At 51.1% G+C, this 26,614-nt stretch overlaps 1 protein-coding gene across 1 annotated transcript in view; it reads left to right on the forward strand.

Annotated features, from left to right (window-relative positions):
• Window positions 1-15,218: 15,218 nt before the first annotated feature.
• LOC138252685 (peroxynitrite isomerase THAP4-like) overlaps window positions 15,219-26,614 on the forward strand; it is an 80,339-nt gene continuing 68,943 nt past the window's right edge. The window contains exon 1 of the mRNA XM_069205759.1: window positions 15,219-15,489. Within this exon, the coding sequence (XP_069061860.1) occupies window positions 15,407-15,489 (83 nt within the window). The 5' untranslated portion in view covers window positions 15,219-15,406. The remainder of the gene's footprint in view (window positions 15,490-26,614) is intronic.

Consider the following 26,614-nt stretch of genomic DNA (forward strand, 5'->3'; position numbering starts at 1 on the left):
GTTGAAGAGGAGGAGTTATACCCCTGAAAGCCGCCTCTTCCTTGTTGGTAGTAACCACGTTGAGGGCCTTGCTGGTTGAAGCGGCCGAAGGCACGCCCTCTGTAGCGTCTGGCCCCTCGAAAAAGTGGATGCCGCACCCGTCTGATCGAACCCTGGGCCTTGTCCAAACTTGCATAGGTTGCTACGAATTTTGAAAGTTCTTTGATAAACCGAGAACCAAACAGTAAGCCCTGAGCCACAGGGCCTGACTCAGAGGTAGCCAGATCTGCCAACTTGGGTTCTAACTTAATCAAAACGGAACAACGACGCTCCGAAGATATGGCACAATTTGCATTGCCCAAGAAGCAAAGCGCTCTTTGAGCTCAACCTGCCAAAATGTCAAGGTTAATAGCTTCTCCTGAGTCCTTGGCTTGAAAAGCCAACTCTAAAATCTTTGTCAGTGGGCCAGAAACTTCTAACAGTTTGTCCTGACACCCACGCCAGGTTCGATCTATGCCTTTCTTTGGATCCTTGGCAATTTTCTTTTTTTTAAAGAAAAGTGACTAAGGTAGGATCCAATTCGGGGGTCTCTGTCACCTTGGAGGGGAAAAACGGCCTGGGGCATTCAGACCGCAGTCTGGAGCGAACCTCCTTATCAAAGCTAGGCCTGATGTGGGATTCCACATAATCCGCTACTTCAGGAGGTGGTAACCACAGACCGGGGATGGACAATGTCTTCCGGCTCAAAGGTCAAGACTCTAGGTGCAGGAGCTTCCTGGTGATGAGTCTTCTTTTTACATTTCCGAGGGGGTTCATCCCCCTGCTCAGATGAGTGATCAGAAGAAGAAGCCGAGTCATTCGTAGCTTTCTTTTGTGTCACTGTATTGTAATCGTGCTCTCTGGCCATATTTCTGATAAGGCTTTCAAAGTCCGCTGAATGCAGGTTATGACTCTGTTTAGTGGCTTGGGTACCAGCAGATAGGGATGGTTCCATAATGCACTGAATGCCAGAAGGGGCTACCCAGCGCTGTTGTTCCGCAAAACCCAGAAGGTGGTGCATAATGGGTTTGATAGCCTGTGCCAAGGCTTGATTAACTGTATGACGCACCCCAGCGTCCAGGGCATATACTAAGTCCTGCTCAAAAGAACCAGCAAGTTCATCCAAATAATAGCCGTCATCAGCTTGGTCTTCATAGCCAGCCATGCTGTAACGCAGCAGAGGGGCTCCAGAGGAACAGAAAATAAATATATATGCAGGGCAAAATAATTCTTACTTTTTAAGATGTGGAGGGAGCTGCCCTGGAAGCAGGCCCAGCCTGAATACAAATGTATTGCAACCCCAGTGTACAGGCACTGAGGTGTAAATGGGGAGCTTAATCCGGCAAAGAGACGAAATAATACACGTCTCTACTAGTGCAAACAAATTAGTACAAACAAAACGCTCCAATTTATGAGGGTCTTATATTTAGAACTCAGCGAGTTCAGAATGCTGCCACACGCGATCCCCGAGGGCAAGCAATTAGACGCTCGGCAACGCGAGCTCTAAAATTAGAAATGAAAGTGAAACCGGATAAATAAACAGAGGACAGCGCGGAGACACGCGCGTCCTCACTCCCCTGCTCCCACTCCACTGGGTATGGAAAGCGAGCTGATCGGTCGCTCCAGGGAGGGAAAAACCGCTCCCAATCTGAAAGGGCTCACACAGTGAAAAACGCTGATTAATGTAAAATGAATGCACTTAACTGGCTGCGAAGCAGCAAAGAAAGAGGAGTTGATTGGTGCGAGGCAACACTTTATAGACATCCTCCGCTATGGTTATCACGTGACATATACAGACATTGGGATATGTAGTTTTTTGTTTTAATCGTTTTTGATTGGCTACTGTTAAATAAAGAGCATAGAAAGAGAAGCATAATCTGAGCCTCCGGTCCTGACATAGAATTAGGTCACGTGAAATGTAAAATTTTCTAGCATTCGCGTCAAGAATTTTTTATTCTATTAAGGACATGGAGGCGATGATTATGCTTCTCCTTCTTTGCTGTTTATTAACGAAACCAATGACAGCAGCCAATCAGAAACATATTAGACATCACTTCCCGCACGTCAGCCCCGATGCCCCCAACTATATAAGCAGCGAGGAACCATTCCGCGTCCTCTTTCTTTGCTCTGAATATCAACCGAAAATCACTAGTTGTAGGAGGCTGGCCTGGCTTGTAGTGGGTACCAAGGGGTACTTACACTCTGTACCAGGTCCAGTTATCCCTTATTAGTGTAGAAGAGGTGTTTCTAGCAGATTAGGCTGATAGAAGGTATCTTAGCAGAGCAGCTTAGGCTGAACTAGGAGACATGCAAAGCTCCCACTATACCACTGGTGTCATATGCACAATATCATAAGAAAACACAATACACAGATATACTAAAAATAAAGGTACTTTATTTTTATGAAAATATGCCAAAAGTATCTCAGTGAGTACCCTCAGTATGAGGATGCCAAATACACACAACATATATGTACACAATACCAAAAATATGTAGTAATAGCAAAAGGAAGGAATGCAAGCAATGTAAAGTTACAGTAGATTGCAATAGGAGCACATAGGTATAGGGGCAACACAAACCATATACTCCAAAGTGGAATGCGAACCACGAATGGACCCCAAACCTATGTGTGCTTGTAGAGGGTCGCTGGGACTGTAAGAAAACAGTGAGGGTTAGAAAAATAGCCCACCCCAAGACCCTGAAAAGTAGGTGTAAAGTGCACCTATAACCCCCAGAGAGCACAGAAGTCGTGATAGGGGGTTTCTGCAAGGAAGACCAACACCAGCAAAGCAACAACAGTGGATTTCCGGACCCGAGTACCTGTGAAACAAGGGGACCAAGTCCAAGAGTCGCGACAATGTCGAGAGTGGGCAGATGCCCAGGAAATGCCAGCTGAGGGTGCAAAGAAGCTGCCACTGGATGGAAGAAGCTTTGGTTTCTGCAAGAACGAAGAGGACTGGGAACTTCCCCTTTGGAGGATGGATGTCCCACGTCGTGAAGAAGCTTGCAGAGGTGTTCCCACGCAGAAAGACCGCAAACAAGCCTTGCTAGCTGCAAGGGTTGCGGTTAGGGTTTTTGGATGCTGCTGTGGCCCAGGAGGGACCAGGATGTCGCCACTTGGATGAGGAGACAGAGGGGGCACCCAGCAAGTCAGGGAACCCTCACAGAAGCAGGCAGCACCCACAGAAGTACCGGAACAGGCACTTGGAAAAGGAGTGAACCGGAGCCCACCCGAAGACACAAAAGGGGGTCCCACGACGCCGAGGACAACTCAGAAGGCACTGCAGGTTAGAGTGTCGGGGACCCAGGCTTGGCTGTGCACAAAGGAAATCCTGGAAGAGTGCACAGGAGCCGGAGCAGCTGCAAATCACGTGGTACCCAGCAATGCAGTCTAGCGTGGGGAGGCAAGGACTTACCTCCACCAAACTTGGACTGAAGAGTCACTGGACTGTGGGAGTCACTTAGACAGAGTTGCTGAGTTCCAGGGACCAAGCTTGTCGTGCTGAGAGGGGACCCAGAGGACCGGTGATGCAGTCTTTTGTTGCCTGCGGTTGCAGGGGGAATATTCCATATACCCATGGGAGATTTCTTCAGAGCTCCTGGTGCAAGAAGGAGGCAGGCTACCCCCAGAGCATGCACCACCAGGAAACCGACGAGAAAGCCAGCAGGATGAAGCGATACAAGGTTGCAGTAGTCGTCTTTGCTACTTTGTTGCAGTTTTGCAGGCATCCTGAGCAGTCAGCGGTCGATCCTTTGGCTGAAGGTGAACAGAGAGATGCAGAGGAACTCTGGTGAGCTCTTGCATTCGGTATCTGAAGAATTCCCCAAAGCAGAGACCCTAAATAGCCAGAAAAGGAGGTTTGGCTACCTAGGAAGGAGGATAAGCTAGCAGCACAGGTAAGAGCCTATCAGAAGGAGTCTCTGACGTCACCTGCTGGCCCTGGCCACTCAGAGCAGCCCAGTGTGCCAGCACACCTCAAAATTCAAGATGGCAGAGGTCTGGGGAATGCTGGAGGAGCTCTGGGCACCTCCCCTGGGAGGTGCAGGTCAGGGGAGTGGTCACTCCCCTTTCCTTTGTCCAGTTTCGCGTCAGAGCAGGGCTGGGGGATCCCTGAACCGGTGTAGACTGGCTTATGCAGAGATGGGCACCATCTGTGCCCATCAAAGCATTTCCAGAGGCTGGGGGAGGCTACTCCTCCCCAGCCCTGACACCTTTTTCCAAAGGGAGAGGGTGTAACACCTTCTCTCTGAGGCAGTCCTTTGTTCTGCCTTCCTGGGCCAAGCCTGGCTGGACCCCAGGAGGGCAGAAACCTGTCTGAGGGGTTGGCAGCAGCTGCAGTGAAACCCCAGGAAAGGCAGTTTGGCAGGACCCGGGTCTGTGCTAGAGACTCGGGGGATCATGGAATTGTCTCCCCAATGCCAGAATTGCATTGGGGTGACAATTCCATGATCTTAGACATGTTACATGGGCATGTTCGGAGTTACCATTGTGACTCTTTACATAGGTAGTGACTTATGTATGGTGCACTCGTGAAATGGTGTCCCCGCACTCACAAAGTCAGGGGAATTTGCCCTGAACGATGTGGGGGCACCTTGGTTAGTGCCAGGGTGCCCACACACTAAGTAACTTAGCACCCAACCTTCACCAGGAGAAGGTTAGACATATAGGTGACTTATAAGTTACTTAAGTGCAGTGGTAAATGGCTGTGAAATAACGTGGACGTTATTTCACTCAGGCTGCAGTGGCAGGCCTGTGTAAGAATTGTCAAAGCTCCCTATGGGTGGCAAAAGAAATGTTGCAGCCCATAGGGATCTCCTGGAACCCCATTACCCTGGGTACCTCAGTACCATATACTAGGGAACTATAAGGGTGTTTCAGTATGCCAATGTGAATTGGTGAAATTGGTCACTAGCCTGTTAGTGATAATTTAGAAAGCAGAGAGAGCATAACCACTGAGGTTCTGGTTAGCAGAGCCTCAGTGAGACAGTTAGTCATCACACAGGGAACACATACAGGGCACACTTATGAGCACTGGGGCCCTGGCTGGCAGGGTCCCAGTGACACATACACTAAAACAACATATATACAGTGAAATATGGGGGTAACATGCCAGGCAAGATGGTACTTCCCTACACTAGTCCCATAAAAAACTGCGGCAAATTAACAGGAGAACAGTCTCAGAACTTGGTGTGACGTAGAAACTTGCAGTACTGCGTAGGAAGCCTGAAATCTTCCCGTAGTCCAGTCTTCTGATCTGGAGCTGCAAAGAAGAAAGAAATATTCTCGTCAAAGACATTTGTTGAATACAAACTACTTCCAAAAACCAATCAAAGCCACTTAGGCAAGTCATTCTTAATTGATCACGTCAATGAAACACATGCAACATAAAAGATTAACCATTCTTTGGCATCAACCTGCAGAACATAAGACATCAGACCGGCTAATTACCCATGACAAAAAGAGGGCGGGTATGATTACTAATAGGGCGGGATAATCCTCGCCTCCGTGTCCTTAATAGAATTAAACATTCTTGACGAGAATGCTAGAAAATTTTACATTCTATGGCAGGACCGGAGGCTCGGATTATGCTTGTTTAAAGCTGGTGTATTACAATGGAAGCCACATCAAGAATAGGCTTATGATAAAATCTCTTAAAAGTGGAATCCGTCGACCAGTCTGCCGCTCTCATTATGTCTTGCAGTTGAGATCCAAGGCCGAAAGATTTGGACGCCATTGCTCCCCTGACAGAGTGCGCCCCAAAAATGGAACTGTCAATACCAGCTTCTGACAAAATCCACTTCACCCAGCGCGCCAAGGTAGCCGATGACACAGGATGAAATGGCTTTTCTAAAGCAATCAAAAGTTGACCTCCAGCAGGCTGTCGAAATTCCCTGGTGCGATCTTCATATTCTCGCAGACATTGCACAACACACAGTTTAGGATTGTCAGAAAAACTAGGATAAGTTACTTGCCTTGAGAAAGTCTTAGTCCTCCGGGCTATGGAGAAATGTACACCATCAGGAGAATATACTCTACCTGCAATATCCAGAGCGCAAACATCCGACACTCTCCTACAGGAGAGGAGGCATAAGAGAATAGTCAGTTTTGCGGACAACTGCTTCTTGGATAAATCTGCATTGCAAGGCCATTTCTGCAAAAATGTTAAAATGATATCCACGTCCCATAAAAATGCATACTGGGCTTGAGGAGGATTAGACAACCGGATACCTCTCATTACCCTGCTCACCAAGGGATGTTCCCCCACGGGTTTCCCTTCTACAAAAATGTGTCCAGCAGATACAGCTGACCTGTAATTATTAACAGAACAGTAGCTCAAACCTTCCGAGGCTAGTTCAGCTAAGAAGTTAATCACATCTGCAATGGGGGCCCCCAAGGGATCCAGGTTCCATGGGTTGCACCAACCCACCCACCTGCGCCAGGCAGATAAATATCTTCTGTGTGTGGAGTCTGCCCAGGAGGCAGAGATGAAGGAGATAGTGCTCTCCGAAAGGCTCGGCAAATACCAGTGTTGCCCGAAATGCGCCAGGCCATGAGATGCAAATTGTTCTGGACAATGAGGGGGTAAGGTTGCCCCAACTGGTTTAACAGCAGATTGGGGCTGAACGGAATCTGGGAAGGAAGGTCTCAGGAAAGCTCCTACAGGAGAGGAAACCACATCTGTGCTCTCCAAATTGGAGAGATTAGAATCAATTCCGCTCGCTGTCGCATCACCTGAGATGCTACTCTCGGGAGCATGATGAACGGGGGAAATGCATATAGGAGTGGGCCCGTCCAATTCTGCAGGAAGGCATCTAAAGCAATGGCTAAGGGGTCCGGTATCCAAGAGAAAAATCGGTCTATCTGGTAAGAAAGACGAGATGCAAAGAGGTCTACGTGGCATTGACCCCATCTCGTTTGTAACGCCTGAAAAATGGACGGCTGGAGTTTCCATTCGCTGGGGTCTTGGAGATATCTGGAATTCCAGTCCGCCACTACATTGAGCTGACCCGGAAGGTATTCCGCCATTACAGAAATTCGATTCTGCAGGCAGTATTGCCAAAAAGTTCTGGCAATTTGGAGAAGGGCTAGAGACCTCGTTCCTCCCAGTTTGTTGATATAACGGACCGCTGAAATGTTGTCCATTCGAAGCAGAACGCAACAACTGGACCGTGGTGCCAGAGTTCTAATCGCAAAGGAACCTGCTAGAAGTTCTAAGCAATTGATGTGAAGATTTATTTTGTCGCGAGACCAACGACCGCCAGTGTAGATGGTGCCACAACGAGCTCCGCAGCCCCACTTGCTGGCGTCGGATTCCAGAATAACATCTGGGCGAGATCCGAATATGGCTCTGCTGCTCCAGGCTGCCATGTGATCTAGCCACCACTGCAACTCGTTGCGCGTCTCTGGGGTGAGGTCTATGAGCTCTGAATAATTCACACCCCTTTGAAGATGGTGGAGCTTGAGACGTTGAAGCGCCCTGTAATGCAAAGGGGACGGAAATATGGCTTGAATGGAGGACGCCAACAGGCCCACTATTCTGGCCAGTATCCTGAGAGAAATCCTGTCCTTGAGAAGGACTGACTGGATCCCCTTCTGGATTGAGCGTAACTTCTGGACCGGTAAAGACAGAAGGGAGGTAACAGAGTCTATCTGGAACCCCAGGAATTCCATCTGCCGAGCAGGAGTCAACTCTGACTTGGGAACATTGATCAGAAAACCTAACCCCTGAAGTATTTGAATGGTCCATTTGAGGTGTTGCATAAGGGACTGAACGTTCTGTGCCATCAGGAGGATGTCGTCGAGGTAGACAATCATCCCAACCCCCCTGGACCTGAGGTTCTCCACCACCGGGCGCATAACCTTGGTGAAGCACCAAGGCGCTGAAGAAAGGCCGAAAGGAAGGACCTGGAAATGGAACCATTGATCTTCCCATTGAAACTGTAGGTACTTTCTGTGTGGAGAAAAAATTGAATCGTTAAATAGGCATCCTTGAGGTCCAACCGGACCATCCAGTCACCCTCTCTGAGAGTGTCTCTGAGCAAATGTATCCCTTCCATTTTGAAGTGACGGTAAACAACCAACTGTTGAAATCTTTGAGATTTATCACCAGTCTGGAACCGCCTCCTTTCTTGCTTACAGCAAAGATAGTGCTGCAGAACCCCGAAGGGTCAGGTGGCAGGGGGCGATCGCACCCTTGGCCAACAGTTGATCTACGTGGGAAAAAAGGATTGGTGGAGGCATGACAGACTGGAGGGTGTAAAAATTGACTGGTCCTGCCCTCCAGTACCACTAAAGAAGGGGATATCAGTCTTACCTGGAGATGTGGAGTTGAAGTTGGTGCCGGCTTGAGAGCGGGTGCCACGATTGAAGCGGCCTCGTCCAGCACGAGTCCTCGCTGGGTAAAAGGTGTCCCTGTCTTGGGCAGAGAAACCTCTTCCTGAGGAAGTATAGCGTGTGGGAGGGCCGCGAGAGGCATTGCGGCTGGCCAGACGCCCTCGACTTCTGCCGGCCTTGGCAAAAATTTGTTGGTGCAACACCTTGTTCTTGGAAGTTTGTGCTTTGTCCAACGCCGTAAAGGTGTGAACAAACTTCCCCAGATCCTTGACGAACTTATCCCCGAAGAGGAGGCCGTCCACCAAAGGCCCTGGTTCCGCTGTGGCTAGCTCTGTTAGTTTGTGATCTATGCGAATTAAGATGGACTTTCTTCTTTCAGAGGAGAGGGCACAATTCCTTAGCTGATACCGCCAGGTCTAGGATCTTGCGGAGGAGCCCTGTCAGGTCGAGGAGTTTGTCCTGGCATATTTTCCAGGACCTGTTGATGCCAATTTTTGGGTCCTTGGAGGACCTCTTAATGAAGATGGCAAGGGTAGGGTCCAATTCGGGTGTAAGGGCCACCTTATGTGGAATGTCTGGGCGGGGGCATTCGGACTTCTGTCTGCCATGTACGTCCTTGTTCCGGGGTTTCCTGAGTCGATACATAATCACCTCCCTGCATCATCAAACACGTATCCAGGGCGCTGGAGGAAGCCGCCGCCGCCAGCTGCAGCAGCAGACGGTGGACGCGAGCCAGCTCTACGACAGGAGGGCACGCCGGGGCGCAGCGACACAGAAGAAGGACGCAACTTTCGGTTTGGATGGGAACGGCGCGCCCGCGTCCATCTTGACAAGGTCACATTGGCCGCTCGTTCGTAGCAGAAACTGTCTCGCCGCCTTTACTTCAAATAACGTGACCTAACGACGCAGAACTGCGATTTTTTTTGGCGCCACTTAGAGACATATCAGAATATGTGAGGCTATACCAATTGCAAAGTAGCAACCAACAAGGTTTACGTGTTCTTCTATTATTATTGTTAAATCCTATTAATAACTGAAAACCATACAGAGCTGTTTGGAGACACCGTAAGACGCGTTGGTTATTCTGCCCGAGCCCTCTTGTATGCGCTCTGAGGTATTCTAGTCTACTACGGCTGGTTTGTGATAGTCTGGCAGCGGCACATAGGGGAGCTTGCCAGCTCCAGCTCTAATTCACTGGAAGAGCTGGCGCTGTTTCTGGAATCACCTGCCCTGTCTTTATTTCCCGATGACTGACCCAACAAATCTCCGGAGATTGACGCAATGGAACGCTGCTCTTTTCCAGTGTATACCGGTCCTGTTTCAAGGGATTACAAAAGTGTTACTATCATTTTAGTCTGATTAAATACAGCATTACTTTTTTTGTGGGACTTTTTTAGTCTTTAGCAAAATAACAAAACACAGATGGGAGGTTTAGAGCAGGTCCCTTCTGGAAGTGGTTGGTTTGCATACATGCTGACACTTCTAATTTAAGCACGAGACTATTTTTAAAACCAAAAATGACTATTTTACCTTTCTCCCATTTAAAAGTTCCTGCACTTCAGTGCAAGTTAATTGTAATTAGCATTGATGCTTACGGCACAACATTTGAGCATTGGAGCGACCTCTGACCTGCCTTAGGTCTAGAGCTCGCCCCCCATGTCTGCAGCACCAACCTGCTGTCTCCTGCCCCTGACCCCCGCCCACGCTGCTGCTAGCGTGTTCGAGGCCCTCCTCCACCCGCAGGCATCCTCCTGCGCCTCATCCCTGGTGTCTAGTGGGCTCTAGTAAGCTTCACTTGACCCGTGTGCCGCTTTTCGCCGTCCTGTAAGTGTTCTTCAAATTTTCAGCGCCTTGCCTCCTTGCGCTTCTGCCCCCGTTGTGCCCCTTCTGATTGTGCCACTTTTCGCCGTCCTGTAAGTGCATTTCTATTTTTTTCAAGCGCCTTGCCTCCTTGCGCTTCTGCCCCCGTTCTGCCCCTCTGATTGCTGTACCCCGATTGTAACTTGTGCCATAATTGTATTTTGTGCCTGTTTTTACTGTTTTGTGCCTTGCTTTTTTCCCTGGTTTTCGCCCCTTGGGCGCTCACCCTTGCCGATCTCCCCTTGCCGCTGCCTCCCTCCGGCCCGGCCCCCCTCGCGCCCCCATTCGCCGCTCCCTCCCGCCTCCCAGCTGCTCCTCCCTCCCCCCTCCCTTCTTAATGGCTGGCGCTGCGCGTCGCGAGTGAGCGACCTCTGACCTGCCTTAGGTCTAGAGCTCGCCCCCCACGTCTGCAGCACCAACCTGCTGTCTCCTGCCCCTGACCCCCGCCCACGCTGCTGCTAGCGTGTTCGAGGCCCTCCTCCACCCGCAGGCATCCTCCTGCGCCTCATCCCTGGTGTCTAGTGGGTTCTAGTAAGCTTCACTTGACCCGTGTGCCGCTTTTCGCCGTCCTGTAAGTGTTTTTCAAATTTTCAGCGCCTTGCCTCCTTGCGCTTCTGCCCCCGTTGTGCCCCTTCTGATTGTGCCGCTTTTCGCCATCCTGTAAGTGCATTTCTGTTTTTTTCAAGCGCCTTGCCTCCTTGCGCTTCTGCCCCCGTTGTGCCCCTCTGATTGCTGTACCCCGATTGTAACTTGTGCCATAATTGTATTTTGTGCCTGTTTTTACTGTTTTGTGCCTTGCTTTTTTCCCTGGTTTTCGCCCCTTGGGCGCTCCGCTCCTCCTTGCCGATCTCCCCTTGCCGCTGCCTCCCTGCGGCCCCGCCCCCCTCGCGCCCCCATTCGCCGCTCCCTCCCGCCTCCAGGCTGCTCCTCCCTCCCCCCTCCCTTCTTAATGGCTGGCGCTGCGCATCCGCGCAGCGGGCGCGCCGCTGGCGCGCGCAGGTGGCGCACCAGGGGCAAGCCCGTCCGCGCCTGAACCGCGCCCAGCGCCACCCCCCCTGATCCGCACGCCCCCTGCACCCCCAGCCTTCGCTACTCGGCCAGCGAACTCCTCGCCCTCAACCCTGGCTCCTCCACAGAATGCTTCCAGGCCACCCCGAAGCACACCAAAGGACCTTTTTCCTGCCGCACCTGCAACTTCACCTGCAACGGAACAACGAAGCCAGCAACAACCAACACAAACCACCTGCACTGCATCCTCCTCAACACACGCTCCGCACGAAAGCACGCCATTGAGCTCTGGGACCTGCTCGACACCGCCGCCCCAGACGTAGCCTTCCTAATCGAAACCTGGTGGAACGACTCCTCGGCCCCAGACATCGCCATCGCCATCCCTGACGGCTACAAGATCACCAGAAGAGATTGCACCAACGGAATCGGCGGAGGAATAGCCATCGCCCACAAATCTACCCTCAATATCCACACCCACACGGATGACACCCTCAAGACAGCCTAACACCTCCACTTCCAGATTCACACGGACTCCAACACTACCCTCAGAGGAACCCTCATATACCGTCCTCCAGGACCAAGAGCCCCTTTCAGCGACACCATCTCCGACCTCGCAAGCACCCACGCCCTCGCCTCTTCAGACTACATCCTCCTGGGAGACCTTAACTTCCACCTGGAGAACAATGACGCCAACACCGCATCACTGACCACCAACCTCTCCAACCTCGGACTCCGTCAACTGGTCAACACACCCACCCACGTCACTGGCCACACCCTTGACCCACTCTTCACTGCAAGCAACCACATCTCATTCAGCCACACCTCCGAACTCCACTGGACCGACCACCACTGCGTCCACTTCACGTTCAAGAAAAACACCGAACACCACCGCACCCCTCTACCGCCTCACCGCCGCTGGGGAAAAGTCACCGAAGATCAACTAGCCAGCACCCTCGCCAAAAACCCACCACCCGACCCCACCGACCCGGACTCCGCCGCTATCAACCTCCAACAATGGATCCTCAACTGCGCCAACATCCTAGCACCACTCAAGAGACCCACCGTCAACCAAGAAAAGAAAAAAACAGCCTGGTTCACAGATGAACTGACCACCTCCAAACGCACCTGCCAGAAACTCAAGAAGAAATGGATCCTCGAGCGCACACCCTACAACCTTGCTACCCTCAAGGAAGCCAACAGCGAACACCACCAACTGATCCGACTCGCCAAACGCTCCCACTTCACAGAACGCCTTAACAACAACGCTCACGACTGCAAGGAACTCTTCTGCAGCGTGAAGGAACTCTCCAACCCCAATGCCAACGTCAACGACGTACCTCCATCCCAGAAACTCTGCGACGACCTCTCCACCTTCTTCTACCAGAAAATCGTAGCCTTCCACGACAGCTTCAACACCACACCTCCGCCAGACCCCACCCCCAACAACTCCTCCCACGCCGACCGCATCACCACCTGGACCCAAGTAGACGACGCCGAAACCCTAAAGACCATGAACTCCATCCACTCAGGATCTCCCTCTGACCCCTGCCCACATCACGTTTTCAACAAAGCCGACGTCACCATCGCCCCCAAACTCCGCAAGATCATCAACCTTTCCTTCAACACTGCTACCTTCCCGGACAGCTGGAAGCACGCAGAAATTCAACCCCTCCTCAAGAAACCTAAGGCTGACCTCAACGACCCCAAAAACTTCCGACCGATCTCCCTCCTCCCTTTCCCAGCAGAAGTCATCGAGAAGATCGTCAACGCACAGCTCTCCCACTACCTCGAAGACAACTCCATCCTAGACCCTTCCCAATCCGGTTTCAGACGCAACCACAGCACAGAGACTGCACTCCTCGCCGCCACAGATGACATCAGACAACAAATAGACAACGACGAAACCTCAGCCCTCATCCTCCTAGACCTCTCTGCTGCCTTCGACACGGTCTGCCACCGCACCCTACTAAATCGCCTCCACGAAGCCGGTATCCAAGACAAAGCCCTCAACTGGATCTCCTCTTTTCTCTCCGGCAGAACCCAGAGAGTCCGACTCTCACCCTTCCGCTCCGAAGCCACCAACCTCATCTGCGGCGTCCCCCAAGGCTCCTCACTTAGCCCAACGCTGTTCAACATCTACATGGCCCCCCTCGCACAACTGGCCCGCCAGCACAACCTCAGCATCCTCTCCTACGCCGACGACACCCAGCTCATCCTCTCCCTGACCAAAGATCCTCTTACCGCCAAAGCCAACCTCCACGAGGGACTGAAATCCATCGCCGAATGGATGAGCAACAGCCGCCTGAAACTTAACTCCGACAAGACGGAAGTCCTCATCCTTGGTCGCACCCCCTCGACCTGGAACGACTCTTGGTGGCCCACCGCCCTGGGCCCCCCACCCACCCCAGCCAGCCACGCATGAAACCTCAGCTTCATCCTCGACTCTGCTCTCACCATGTCCAAACAGGTCAACGCTGTCTCCTCTTCCTGTTTTAACACCCTCCGCATGCTCCGCAGGATCTTCAAGTGGATTCCAAGAGGAACCAGAAAGATGGTGACCCAAGCCCTCGTCAGTAGCAGACTCGACTACGGCAACGCACTCTACACAGGCATCCCGACAAAAGACATCAAACGACTCCAACGCATCCAGAACACATCCGCCCGCCTGATCCTCGACATACCCCGCCGATGTCACATCTCCCACCACCTGAAGGACCTCCACTGGCTCCCCGTGGACAAAAGGATCACCTTTAAACTCCTCACCCACGCACACAAGGCACTCCACGACACCGGACCCACCTATCTGAACACCAGACTCAACTTCTACGTTCCCTCACGCCAACTACGCTCTGCCAAGCTTGCCCTCGCCATCGTCCCCCGAATCCAGCGAAAGACCTCTGGCGGCAGATCCTTCTCCCACCTCGCCGCCAAGACCTGGAACTCACTCCTGACCTCACTACGCCAGACCCAGGACCTCCTCACCTTCAGGAGACTCCTCAAGACATGGCTCTTCGAACGATAGCAGCGACCCCCCCCCAAGCGCCTCAAAACCCTAACGGGTACATAGCGCGCTTTATCAATTTAATGATTGATTGATTGAGAATAAACGTAATCCGAGATCGCAGGAAGGGAAGTCCAGTCTGAGGATCTCGGTGTGCTATGGCCTCAGGGTCAAAATCAAGGGTAGAAGGGTTTGTAGTTTTTGTTTAATATGTTTCTGATTGGCTGCGTCATTGGCTTGGTTAATAAACAGCAAAGAAGGAGAAGCATAATCCGAGCCTCCGGTCCTGCCATAGAATCAGAATACCTGTAACAGCCATGACACGACTGACGACCAACAGGGTCTGGAAACCTTGCACCAGGAGAGAAACAGTATTCTTTCATCCAGCCTCCTGTGGAATGTGAAAATAATAAAGGAGAACCTGGTAATATCCAATCTCTGATATATTATTAAATACCGCAAACTGTTCTGATTGGCTGCTGTGATTTTTTTACTTTTAATAAACAGCAAAGAAGGAAAGCAGAATACTCGCATAACCTAGAAATTGTTTTATTCCTAGAACTCCCTCTTGGGGTCAGGGGGTTGTATTGCCGCTTCTCGTGGTTGTGAAGGGCGTGGCCGGCAGCAGCTCTCGGGCTCCTTTCTAAAGGCGGTGGGGCTTGTTTGCTCTGATTGACGTGCCCGGTGGAGGGGAAAAGGCACCGCAGGCTGGGCTCCTCCAACCCCATCATAGTGCCAGAGCTTGTGTATCCGCTCCTCGTCGTTGTGAAGGGCGTGGCCGGCAGCAGCTCTCGGGCTCCTTTCTAAAGGCGGCGGGGCTTGTTTGCTTTGATTGACGTGCACGAGGTGAGGCACCGCAGACTGGGCTCTTCCAACCCCATCTTGGTGCCAGAGCTTGTGTATCCGCTCCTCGTCGTTGTGAAGGGCGGAGCCTGCAGCAGCTCTCGGGCTCAATTCTAAGGGCGGTGGGACTTGTTTGCTCTGATTGACGTGACCAGGGTGCCACCTCAGCCTGGGCCCCTAGAACCCCTCTTGGTGCTAGAGCTTGTGTATCCGCGCCTCGTCGTTGGGCTGGGCGGGGCCGGCCGCAACCGTCGGACTCCTCTCTAAAGGCGGTGGGGCTTGTTTCCCCCCAGGGCAGTGGGTGCAGCAGGACCGGGCGCGAGCCGCCTCCCCCACCAGACATGACCCGGTACTGCGCGGCCCAGCGGTGCTCCCGGGACCAGCGGCGGAGGGACGACCATGGCCGGCCGGTCACCTTCCACAAGTGAGAGCATCACCGTGAGGCGCTGTGCTGCACGCACTGCACCCTGTCACTGTATCCACCCTCCACTGCACCCCCACTGAATGCACTGCACCCTGCACCCCACTGCATGCACCGCACCCAGCGACTGCATACACTGCACCTAGGCACTGCATGCACTGCACCCAGCGACTGCATGCACTGCACGCAGCCACTGCATGCACTGCACCCATCCACTGCATGCTCTGCACCCCGACCGCATGCACTGCACCCTAATGCATGCACTGTACACACTGCATGCACTGTACTCCGCCACTGCATGCACTGCACCCAGCCCAAGCATGCACTGCACCCCAATGCATGCACTGCACCCTGCACCCCACTGCATGCACTGCACCGTTGACTGCATGCACCGCACCCAGCGACTGCATACACTGCACCCCACTGCATGCACTGCACCCCACTGCATGCACTGCACCCTGCACCCCACTGCATGCACTGCACCCTGCACCCCACTGCATGCACTGCACCGTTGACTGCATGCACCGCACCCAGCGACTGCATGCACCGCACCCAGCGACTGCATACACTGCACCTAGGCACTGCATGCACTGCACCCAGCGACTGCATGCACTGCACCCTCCACTGCACGCAGCCACTGCATGCACTGCACCCTCCACTGCACCCAGCGACTGCATGCACTGCACCCAGCGACTGCATGCACTGCACCCAGCGACTGCATGCACGGCACCAAGCAACTGCATGCACGGCACCCAGCCACTGCATGCACTGCACCCAGCGACTGCCCAGTCACTATGCACTGTATGCACCCTCCACTGAACCCCCACTCCATGCACTGCACCCCTGCCTGCATGCACTGCACACCCACTGCATGCACTTCACGCAGCCCAAGCATGCATTGCACCCCAGTGCATGAACTGTACCCACTGCATGCACTGCACCCTGCACCCCCCTGCATGCATTGCACCATTCACTGCATACACAGCACCCAGCGACTGCATGCACTGCACCCAGACACTGCATGCACTACACCCAGCTACTGCATACACTGCACCCCTGCCCGCACGCACTGCACCCCCATGCAATGCACCCATCCCAAGCATGCACTGTACACACTGCATTCCCTGCACCCCACTGCTATCTCCACTGCACCCCACTGCATGCACTGCACCCTTCACTTGATACACTGCACCCTCCACTGCACCTCACTGCATGCACTGCACCCAGCAACTGCATGCCCTGCATCCAGCCAATACATGTACTGCACCCGCGACCGTATGCACTGCATCCAGCCAATGCATCTACTGCACCCCAATGCATGCACTGTACACACTGCATTCACTGCACCATGACTGCATGCACTGCACCCTAATGCATGCACTGTACACACTGCATGCACTGCACTGTACACACTGCATGCACTGCACTCCGCCACTGCATGCACTGCACTCCGCCACTGCATGCACTGCACCCCTTCACTGCATGTACACTATTGCACTAGTCAGTGTACTGGACTCACTGTGCAATACACTGCACCCTGCGTTCACACTTCACTGTACTGTGCAGTGTGCTCTGCACTGTGGATCACTACAAACAATACAGTACACTACATTGCACTTAGCAAGGATGAGACTGAGCTTCCACATATGACTACAAGATTGCGTGCTCACATTGCACTATACGGAGCACTGCATAATGAGCTGCAGAGCACTGCACAGCAGTGCACTACACTTCACAGAGCAGGACGGCCGGTCTGCTTTCACAAGGTACAGTTAGCAAACACCTCAAGATATAGTGTTCCGTCTGACTGCAGATTAGAAGCCTTCGCCTTCTAGGCACTAATGTGGCACAGACATCTGGGCGCTCATGGTGGAAAGTCCCGGTAGATTCTTCACATAAGGGCCTTCTTGGACCACCACCTGAGATGGTAGAAATCATGCCAGACTCGAAGCCTCAGATGATGACACCTGATTAGTAGCTTCCAGCTCTGTGGACCCACAGGGCCTGCGGATGGTAAATACGCTGCAAAGCGCTGGAAGGTGCTTGGAGCAGGGAATGTGTTTGTATCAGCAACAAAGACTTGTGAACTACTTCAGAGCTTAGAAAAAGAACATTTTTCTCTGAGAGGGTTTTACAGACTAGCAGTTTCTTGCTTGAAGTTTTTAGAAATGTGAAATGTCTCTGTCTCTTCTTTCCAGAAGAAGGCACGACTGGTTCAGGGGAAGAAAGAGCTCTTTCTGTACCCAAACTGCAGAGATGCTCTTTCTCTAGACACCAAAGAGACCTCCAGGATGCATCTTGAAGCCCGGCCGATGCCCGTCGTAAAATGAACTAGTAGCGTAGGGACAGGAGGCCCTGTGCTTGGGAATAGTGCCCCTTACACTGCATCTGAACCCAGCTGCTGGAAGGGCCATAAAAGTGTCAACACGTGGCCACTCTAGCATGGCACCTCGTTCAAGGTATTTGTCACACTTTACAGATATATCAGTATCTTTATCATCATTAAGTGAACACTTGGAACTGTAGTCCAGTGCACTGCAGAGCACTGCAAACAACAACTATGCTGCCCTGCACAGGGATAGCACGTGTGACTGACTACATGGCACTGTGCTCACATTTCACTGTACAGGATGCTGAACTCAGAGTGCACTGTACATCACTGTAATACTCTGCCTGCACTGCACATACACTGTACAGTGCATTGCATCCTGCACTTTAGGGTACTGCAGTCACACTGCACTACACTTCACTGTTGCTTCGGCGAATTCGGGGTGTGAGTGAGGGCTAGGAGGCGGAGCGCAGGTTGTTGGAAGTTCATGCAGTGGTTGATGCATGCTGACCCCTGCTTCTGTAGGGCCTTGTAGATGTGGATCAGCATCTTGAATTGACATCTTAGGTGGTAAGAGTCCGCTTGGGGAGGTCGAGGTTGGGTCTGGCCACTGCATTCTGTATGGTCTGCAGTTTCTTGAGGAAGTGAGAGGTGATTCCTACGTAGAGTGTGTTGGCAACTGGCCGGTGACAAGGGCTTAAGTGACTCTCTGTCTGATGTTGACGGAAGCCGTTTGAAGATGTTATGGAGCATAGGAAGGGTGAAGAAGCAGGTGGAAGAGACTGAGTTGATCTGGACTTTCTTGGTGAGCTTGCTGTCCAGGATGATGCCAAGGTTGTGCGCGTGGTCTGTCGGCGTGGGTGAGGGTCCTAGTTCGGAAGGCCACCAGTAGTCGCGCCTCAGGGAGGTGGTGCTCCCTAACATCAATACTCCAGTCTTGTTGGTGTTGAATTTTAGGGAGTTGGCTTTCATCCAGTCTGCAACGCTTGTCATGTACTTGTGGAAGTTGGCATTTGTGGTGGAGGAGTCTTCTAATAATGAGAGGATGAGCTGGTTGTCTGGGTCGGATATGATGTTCCTTCTGTGGGTTCTGACGATGTTGGCCAGTGGGGTCATGTAGATTTTAAACAGTGTAGAGCTGAGGGATGAGCATGGAGGGACGCTGCAGATGATGTTCTTGGGTTCCAAGGTGAAAGGAGGTAGGCAGATTTCCTGGGTTCTGCTGGTGAGGAAGGAGGTGATCCATTAGAATGTGTCTCCTCAGATTCCAATGTGGTGAATCCTCTTGAGGAATGTTTGAGGGGAAACAGTGTTGAATACTGCTGGGAGGTCTAGGAGGATCAGGGTGCCATGTCTCCTCGGTCAAGAAGGGTTCTGATGTTATCTGCCTACTTCATCCATTGGCTGCATTTTGAGTGACAGCATATTTTCCTATCACATTTGGATCTGGATGGATGATAGAAGGCCTTCTCTGACCTTCCTGTTCTCCAAGGTGTTAAATCAGACCAGTGGCGGGGTATGACCACAGGTGCCTCCAATTGTTTTCGAATGTTGGTGTGTGGCGAAAGTACCTTGTTGACAGCTGAAGCACCAGCACCAGAGGCAGGGTACAATGGCCATGTCAGAAAGAGTGTCTGTGAGCCACACACAGGCCACTCTTGTGCCTGGCAGCCCTTTACCACTGCCCTTTTGCCAGGCATCAAACCCAATGCTTTCCTGCCCACAAGACAGCCAGTTGGTTAGCATGCACTAGTTTCAGCACAGCATGAACTCTCAATGAAGAGCATGGGTTCCCTTTCGCCCGAGCACATCAGCTGATATTTATTATCGGTGCAAGGAAAGGACACGTGTTTCCATTGTGGCTCTTGGTTGCCACCGCCTGCCCCTGGCTTCACTTTCTCTCCGGGCTACGTCTTGTTTGTAAGTCTTCGATAAACAGGTCATGCGCTGTCGCAAAGAGACTGTCATATTCAATATATTTGCTTCAGCCTTGCCCATAAGCTTCCCATTTGCTGGCTCCATCATAACACACATATTCTTTCTCCCCATTTGTCCATGGCATGCCTCTTCCTGTGTTTAGCCCTCCACAAGAGCATGGACCAATTATTTGCTTCCATTTTAGGAGCTACTTTTTTCTTTGTGTAAGAGCACTTCACACAAGCGGTTGTGTATCCACCCACTCCAAGCACCGTTTCTGTAAACATGTCTGTAAATCTTGTTCTTATCTCAGCACGTTTGTTGTGCATTAAAAGACCAAAGTCAAATGTCAAACGCTGTGTTCTGAGGGCACCTGTCTACTTTTCTCTCTCTAGCTTCAAAGTGATACAATATCTTTTTTTTTAAATTAATTTTCTGGTGTTGCTTTCCCATCCCCCCACTCCCTCCCTCATTGCTGCTTGTTGACGCTGTATGTGTCTTGTTTTTTGTGTGCAGCTGACTTAGCACTTAATCAGACATCAATACGGCATATCAGCTGTTTTGGTTGTCCAGTGATATCATCTGCACTGTGGCACGTGCTACCTCAGCTCAGTTACTTGTAGCATTTTGTTTAGTTATAGATCCATTATAACACACACGTGGAGTTAAAACCTACTACATGAAATACATATTAAATGTTCTCTTTGTGCATAAGTATTGAGTAAGCAGTTGCCCCTTGTTTCTTGACCTGGAAGGATGAAGGTGTATGTCAGACTTTGCTCAAGGCTTCCGGGCTAGGTTCGAATACTGGCAGTGCTATCAGCCCTCACCGTTGAGCAATCTTGCACCTTTTTTCCTTACTCTACTCATTTCTGCCTTTTATACACTCTGACAAGTCATTTCCTCGTTGGTTCCCTTCTCTGCTGTTATTCTGTACCCTCTCACGCAAACGGCCTTCTTGTCCCCTAAGCATCTTCCCTTTCTCACTTCTTGTGAACCTCTCTTCCCTCTCTGCCCATCTCAGAATGCTGTCACTGTCTCTGTCTCATTACTACTGTCTCCCCCACACTCCTCTGTCCCAGCCCCTTAGTGAATAGCTGCCCATCTCAGACTGCTGTCCCTATCTCATTTCTAGTCTCCCCCACACTCCTCTGTCCCACACTCCTCTGTTCCACCCAATTAGTGAATGGCTGCCCATCTCAGACTGCTGTCCCTATCTCATTACTACTGTCTCCCCCACACTCCTCTGTCCCACACTCCTCTGTCCAGGCCCCTTAGTGAATGGCTGCCCATCCCAGACTGCTGTCACTGTCTCATTACTACGGTCTCCCCCACACTCCTCTGTGCCAGCCCCTTAGTGAACAGCTGCCCATCTCAGACTGCTGCCCCCATCTCATTACTACGGTCTCCCCCGTACTCCTCTGTGCCAGCCCCTTAATGAATGGCTGCCCATCTCATACTTCTGTCCCCATCTCATTACTACAGTCTCCCCCGCACTCCTCTGTTCCACCACCTTAGTGAATGGCTGCCCATCTCAGACTGCTGTCCCTGTCTCATTACTACGGTCTCCTCCACACACCTCTGTTGTGGCCCCTTAGTGAATGGCTGCCCATCTCAGATTGCTGTCACTATCCCATTCCTACTGTACCCCTCCACACCTCTGTCCCAGCCCCTTAGTGAATGGCTGCCCATCTCAGACTGTCTCCCCCACACACCTCTGTCCCAGCCCCTTAGTGAATGGCTGGCCTTCTCAGATTGCTGTCACTATCCCATTCCTACGGTCTCCCCCCCCCCCCCCACACCTCTGTCCCAGCCCCTTAGTGAATGGCAGCCCATCTCAGACTGCTGTCCCTATCTCATTACTACGGTCTCCCCCACGCTCCTCTGTGCCAGCCCCTTAGTGAACGGTTGCCCGTCTCAGACTGCTGTCCCTATCTCACTACTACAGTCTTCCTCGCACTCCTCTGTCCCGGCCCCTTAGTGAATGGCAGCCCATCTCAGACTGCTGTCCCTATCTCATTACTACGGTCTCCCCCACACTCCTCTGTGCCAGCCCCTTAGTGAATGGTTCCCATCTCAGACTGCTGTCACTATCTCATTACTGCTGTCTCCCCCACACTCCTCTGCCTACTATGGTCTGTTTTGCTTTACAGCTGACCGAGCCAAAATACACACACACTGAAAACAGTCAAAAAGAATCTCTTGAATGTACCTCTTAATCTTAAGAAGACATTTATGAAATCACTTTGCAAGGCTCGTAAAGGAAGGTCAGTAGAACTGAAAGTGCACGTTTAAAATGTGCTCAACAATAAAATAAAAACATGTAGAAAGAATCTTCAGTCAATAAACAGCAAATATATACATGGAAGGGTACAGAAACATATATATATATATATATATATATATATATATATATATATATATACATAATGCAAAGCAAATAATTAGTAAAAATTCATCACCATGGGGCCCATCTGGTTTTTTATCTTTCTCTCAGTAGCTTCAAGCCGTAAACTCCGAGATCGGCTGCGAGAGAGAGAGATCTGCCTCATCGGTGTCAGGCATTCAACATCAAAATCCTGACCGAAGTCTCTGAATCTCCCACCATCAATCCTGGGTCTCTTATATATTTTAAACAAGCCAGAGGGGAGAGTTCTAGAAACCCCCCTGCTCCCTCCTGCTGGCTACTTCAGGTTAGTTTTGAAAGGAAACCGTCGGAATTGGCCAAGATCCCAAGGTGCCCTCTTTCAATACAAAACCGTTCCCTGCTGTACCATAAACATCATCCTAGTACATTCTTATCAGCCTAAACCCTTGGTGAGAAAGAACATGCAGACACACAGAATAAAAACATGAGCAAAAAGCACATTGTATAATGCCGGCATGGCAAAATACTTGCAGCTTTTAACATGGTGGTGGCTAATGCCAAAATAAAGTCAATAGGCAAGATGAAACTGGTGGTCACTAATGTGACCGTGAGACTGCTGTCCCCATCTCATTACTACTGTCTCCCACACACTCCTCTGTCTCAGTCCCGTATTGAATGGCTGCCCATCTAAGACTGCTGTCCCCATCTCATGACTACGGTCTCCCCCACACTCCTCTGTCCCAGTCCCTTATTGAATGGCTGCCCATCTCAGACTGCTGTCACTATCTCATTACTATTGTCTCCCCCACACTCCTCTGTCCCAGTCCCTTATTGAATGGCTGCCCATCTAAGACTGCTGTCACTATCTCATTACTATTGTCTCCCCCACACTCCTCTGTCCCAGTCCCTTAGTAAATGGCTGCCCGCCTCAGACTGCTGTTCCCATCGCATTACTACGGCCTCCCCCACACTTCTCTGTCCCATTCCCTTATTGAATGGCAGCCCATCTCAGACTGCTGTCACTATATCATTACTACTGTCTCCCCCACACTCCTCTGTCCCGTCCCCTTAGTGAATGGATGCCTGTCTCAGACTGCTGTCTCTGTCTCATTACCAAGGTCTCCCCTACAGTCCTCTGTTCAAGCCCCTCAGTGAATGTCCCACACACTCCTATTCGAAGCATTCGTCATTCCTTATCCCACACTCCCTTCCCCTTACTTCATCGTTGTCTTCATTTCTCCATCTCTCTTTCCCTATTGCCCTCTTACTTGTTGTGTCTCTGTCTCCCTGCCGTTTCCGGCCACTGCCTTTCTTATTCTTTAATTTTCCCCCTCTCTGCTTTGTCTCTCTAGCCTGCTCTTCACACCCTGTTGTCAATCTGCCTCTCTTACTGCCTCCTCTTGTTTCTTTCTCTTCCTCTTGTTTCACTTCTCTCTCACTCTGTTCATTTCCTTCTCACTATCCCATCGCTCCTTCTTACTCTCGCTCTCTTCTCTCTGTCGTACTCGCTTCTTCTTACTCTAGCTCTCTTCTCTCTCCGTTGTACTCACTCCTTCTTACTCAATCTCTCTTCTCTCTCCGTCGTACTCGCTCCTTCTTACACTCTCTCCTCTCTCTCTGTCGTACTCGCTCCTTCTTACTCTAGCTCTCTTATCTCTCTGTTGTACTCGCTCCTTCTTACTCTAGCTCTCTTCGCTTTCTGTCGTATGCGCTCCTTCTTACTCTCGCTCTCTTATCTCTCTGTCGTACGCGCACCTTCTTACTCTAGCTCTCTTCGCTCTCTGCCGTACACGCTCCTTCTTACTCTCGCTCTCTTCTCTCTCTGTCGTACTCGCTCCTTCTTAATCTCGCTCTCTTCTCTCTCATTTGTACTCACTCCTTCTTACTCTTGCTCTCATATCCCTCTGTCGTACTCGCTCCTTCTTATTCGAGCTCTCTTTTCACTCTGTCGTACTCACTCCTTCTTACTCTAGCTCTCTTCGCGCTCTGTTGTATGCGCTCCTTCTTACTCTCACTCTCTTATCTCTCTGTCGTACGTGCTCCTTTTACTCTCGCTCTCTTCTCTCTCTGTCGTATGCGCTCCTTCTTACTCTTGTTCTCTTCTCTCTCTGTCGTACTCGCTCCTTCTTAATCTTGCTCTCTTTTCTCTTTCGTACTCGCTCCTTCTTACTCTCGCTCTCTTCTCGCTGTCGTACTCGCTTCTTCTTACTCTTGCTCTCCTCTCTCTTTTGTACTCGCTCCTTCTTACTCTCGCTCTCTTCTCTCTCTCTGGCGTACTCGCTCCTTCTTACTCTCGCTCTCTTCTCTCTCTGGCGTACTCGCTCCTTCTTACTCTCGCTCTCTTCTCTCTCTGTCGTACGCAGTCCTTCTTACTCTCGCTCTCTTCTCTGTCGTACTCGCTCCTTCTTACTCTCGCTCTCTTCTCTCTCTGTTGTACTCGCTCCTTCCTACTCTCGCTCTCCTCTCTCTGTCGTACGCGCTCTTTACTCTCGCTCTCTTTTGTACTCGCTCGTTCTTACTCTCGCTCTCTTCTCTCTCTGTCGTACTCGCTCCTTACTCTCGCTCTCTTCTCTCTTTGTCGTACGTGCTCCTTACTCTTGCTCTCTTCTCTCTTTTGTACTCGCTCGTTCTTACTCTTGCTCTCTTCTCTCTCTGTTATACTCGCTCCTTACTCTCGCATTCTTCTCTTTCGTACTTGCTCCTTCTTACTCTTGCTCTCTTCTCGCTGTCATACTCGCTCCTTCTTACTCTCGCTCTCTTCTCTCTCTGTTGTACTCGCTCCTTCCTACTCTCGCTCTCCTCTCTCTGTCGTACGCGCTCTTTACTCTCGCTCTCTTCTCTCTTTTGTACTCGCTCGTTCTTACTCTCGCTCTCTTCTCTCTCTGTCGTACTCGCTCCTCACTCTCGCTCTCTTCTCTCTGTCGTATGTGCTCCTTACTCTTGCTCTCTTCTCTCTTTTGTACTCGCTCGTTCTTACTCTTGCTCTCTTCTCTCTCTGTTATACTCGCTCCTTACTCTCGCATTCTTCTCTTTCGTACTTGCTCCTTCTTACTCTCGCTCTCTTCTCGCTGTCATACTCGCTCCTTCTTACTCTTGCTCTCCTCTCTCTTTTGTACTCGCTCCTTCTTACTCTCACTCTCTTCTCTCCCTTTCGTACTCGCTCCTTCTTACTCTCGCTCTCTTCTCTCTGTCGTACTCGCTCCTTCTTACTCTCGTTCTCTTCTCTCTCTGGCGTACGCAGTCCTTCTTACTCTCGCTCTCTTCTCTCTCTGTCGTACTCGCTCCTTCTTACTCTCGCTCTCTTCTCTCTCTGTTGTACTCGCTCCTTCCTACTCTCGCTCTCCTCTCTCTGTCGTACGCGCTCTTTACTCTCGCTCTCTTCTCTCTTTTGTACGCGCTCCTTCTAACTCTCGCTCTCTCCTCTCTCTTTTGTACTCGCTCCTTCTTACTCTCACTCTCTTCTCTCCCTTTCGTACTCGCTCCTTCTTACTCTCGCTCTCTTCTCTCTCTGTCGTACTCGCTCCTTCTTACTCTCGTTCTCTTCTCTCTCTGGCATACGCAGTCCTTCTTACTCTCGCTCTCTTCTCTCTCTGTCGTACTCGCTCCTTCTTACTCTCGCTCTCTTCTCTCTCTGTTGTACTCGCTCCTTCCTACTCTCGCTCTCCTCTCTCTGTCGTACGCGCTCTTTACTCTCGCTCTCTTCTCTCTTTTGTACGCGCTCCTTCTAACTCTCGCTCTCTTCTCTCTCTGGCGTACTCGCTCCTTCTTACTCTTGCTTTCTTCTCTTTCTGTCGTACTCGCTCCTTCTTACTCTCTTCTCTCTGTTTCGTACTCGCTCCTTCTTACTCTCGCTCTCTTCTCTCTCTGTTGTACTCGCTCCTTCTTACTCTCACTCTTCTCTCTCTGTCGTACGCGCTCCTTACTCTCGCTCTCTTCTCTCTTTTGTGCTCGCTCGTTCTTACTCTTGCTCTCTTCTCTCTCTTTTGTACTCACTTGTTCTTACTCTCGCTCTCTTCTCTTTGTCGTACTAGCTCCTTACTCTCGCATTCTTCTCTCTTTTGTACTCGCTCCTTCTTACTCTTGCTCTCTTCTCTCTCTTTCATACTCGCTCCTTTTTACTCTTGCTCTCTTCTCTCTCTTTCATACTCGCTCCTTGTTACTCTCGCTCTCTCTTTCGTACTCACTCCTTCTTACTCTCGCTCTCTTCCTGTCATACTCGCTCCTTCTTACTCTCGCTCTCTTCTCTCTCTGTCGTACATGCTCCTTACTCTTGCTCTCTTCTCTCTCTTTTGTACTCGCTCGTTCTTACTCTTACTCTCTTCTCTCTCTGTTATACGCGCTCCTTAGTCTCGCATTCTTCTCCTTGGTACTTGCTCCTTCTTACCCTCGCTCTCTTCTTGCTGTCGTACTCGCTCCTTCTTACTCTTGCTCTCCTCTCTCTTTTGTACTTGCTCCTTCTTACTCTTGCTCCCCTCTCTCTTTTGTACTCGCTCCTTCTTACTCTCACTCTCTTC

The sequence above is a fragment of the Pleurodeles waltl genome, chromosome 1_2, assembly GCF_031143425.1.
Source record: "Pleurodeles waltl isolate 20211129_DDA chromosome 1_2, aPleWal1.hap1.20221129, whole genome shotgun sequence".
Taxonomy (NCBI): domain Eukaryota; kingdom Metazoa; phylum Chordata; class Amphibia; order Caudata; family Salamandridae; genus Pleurodeles; species Pleurodeles waltl.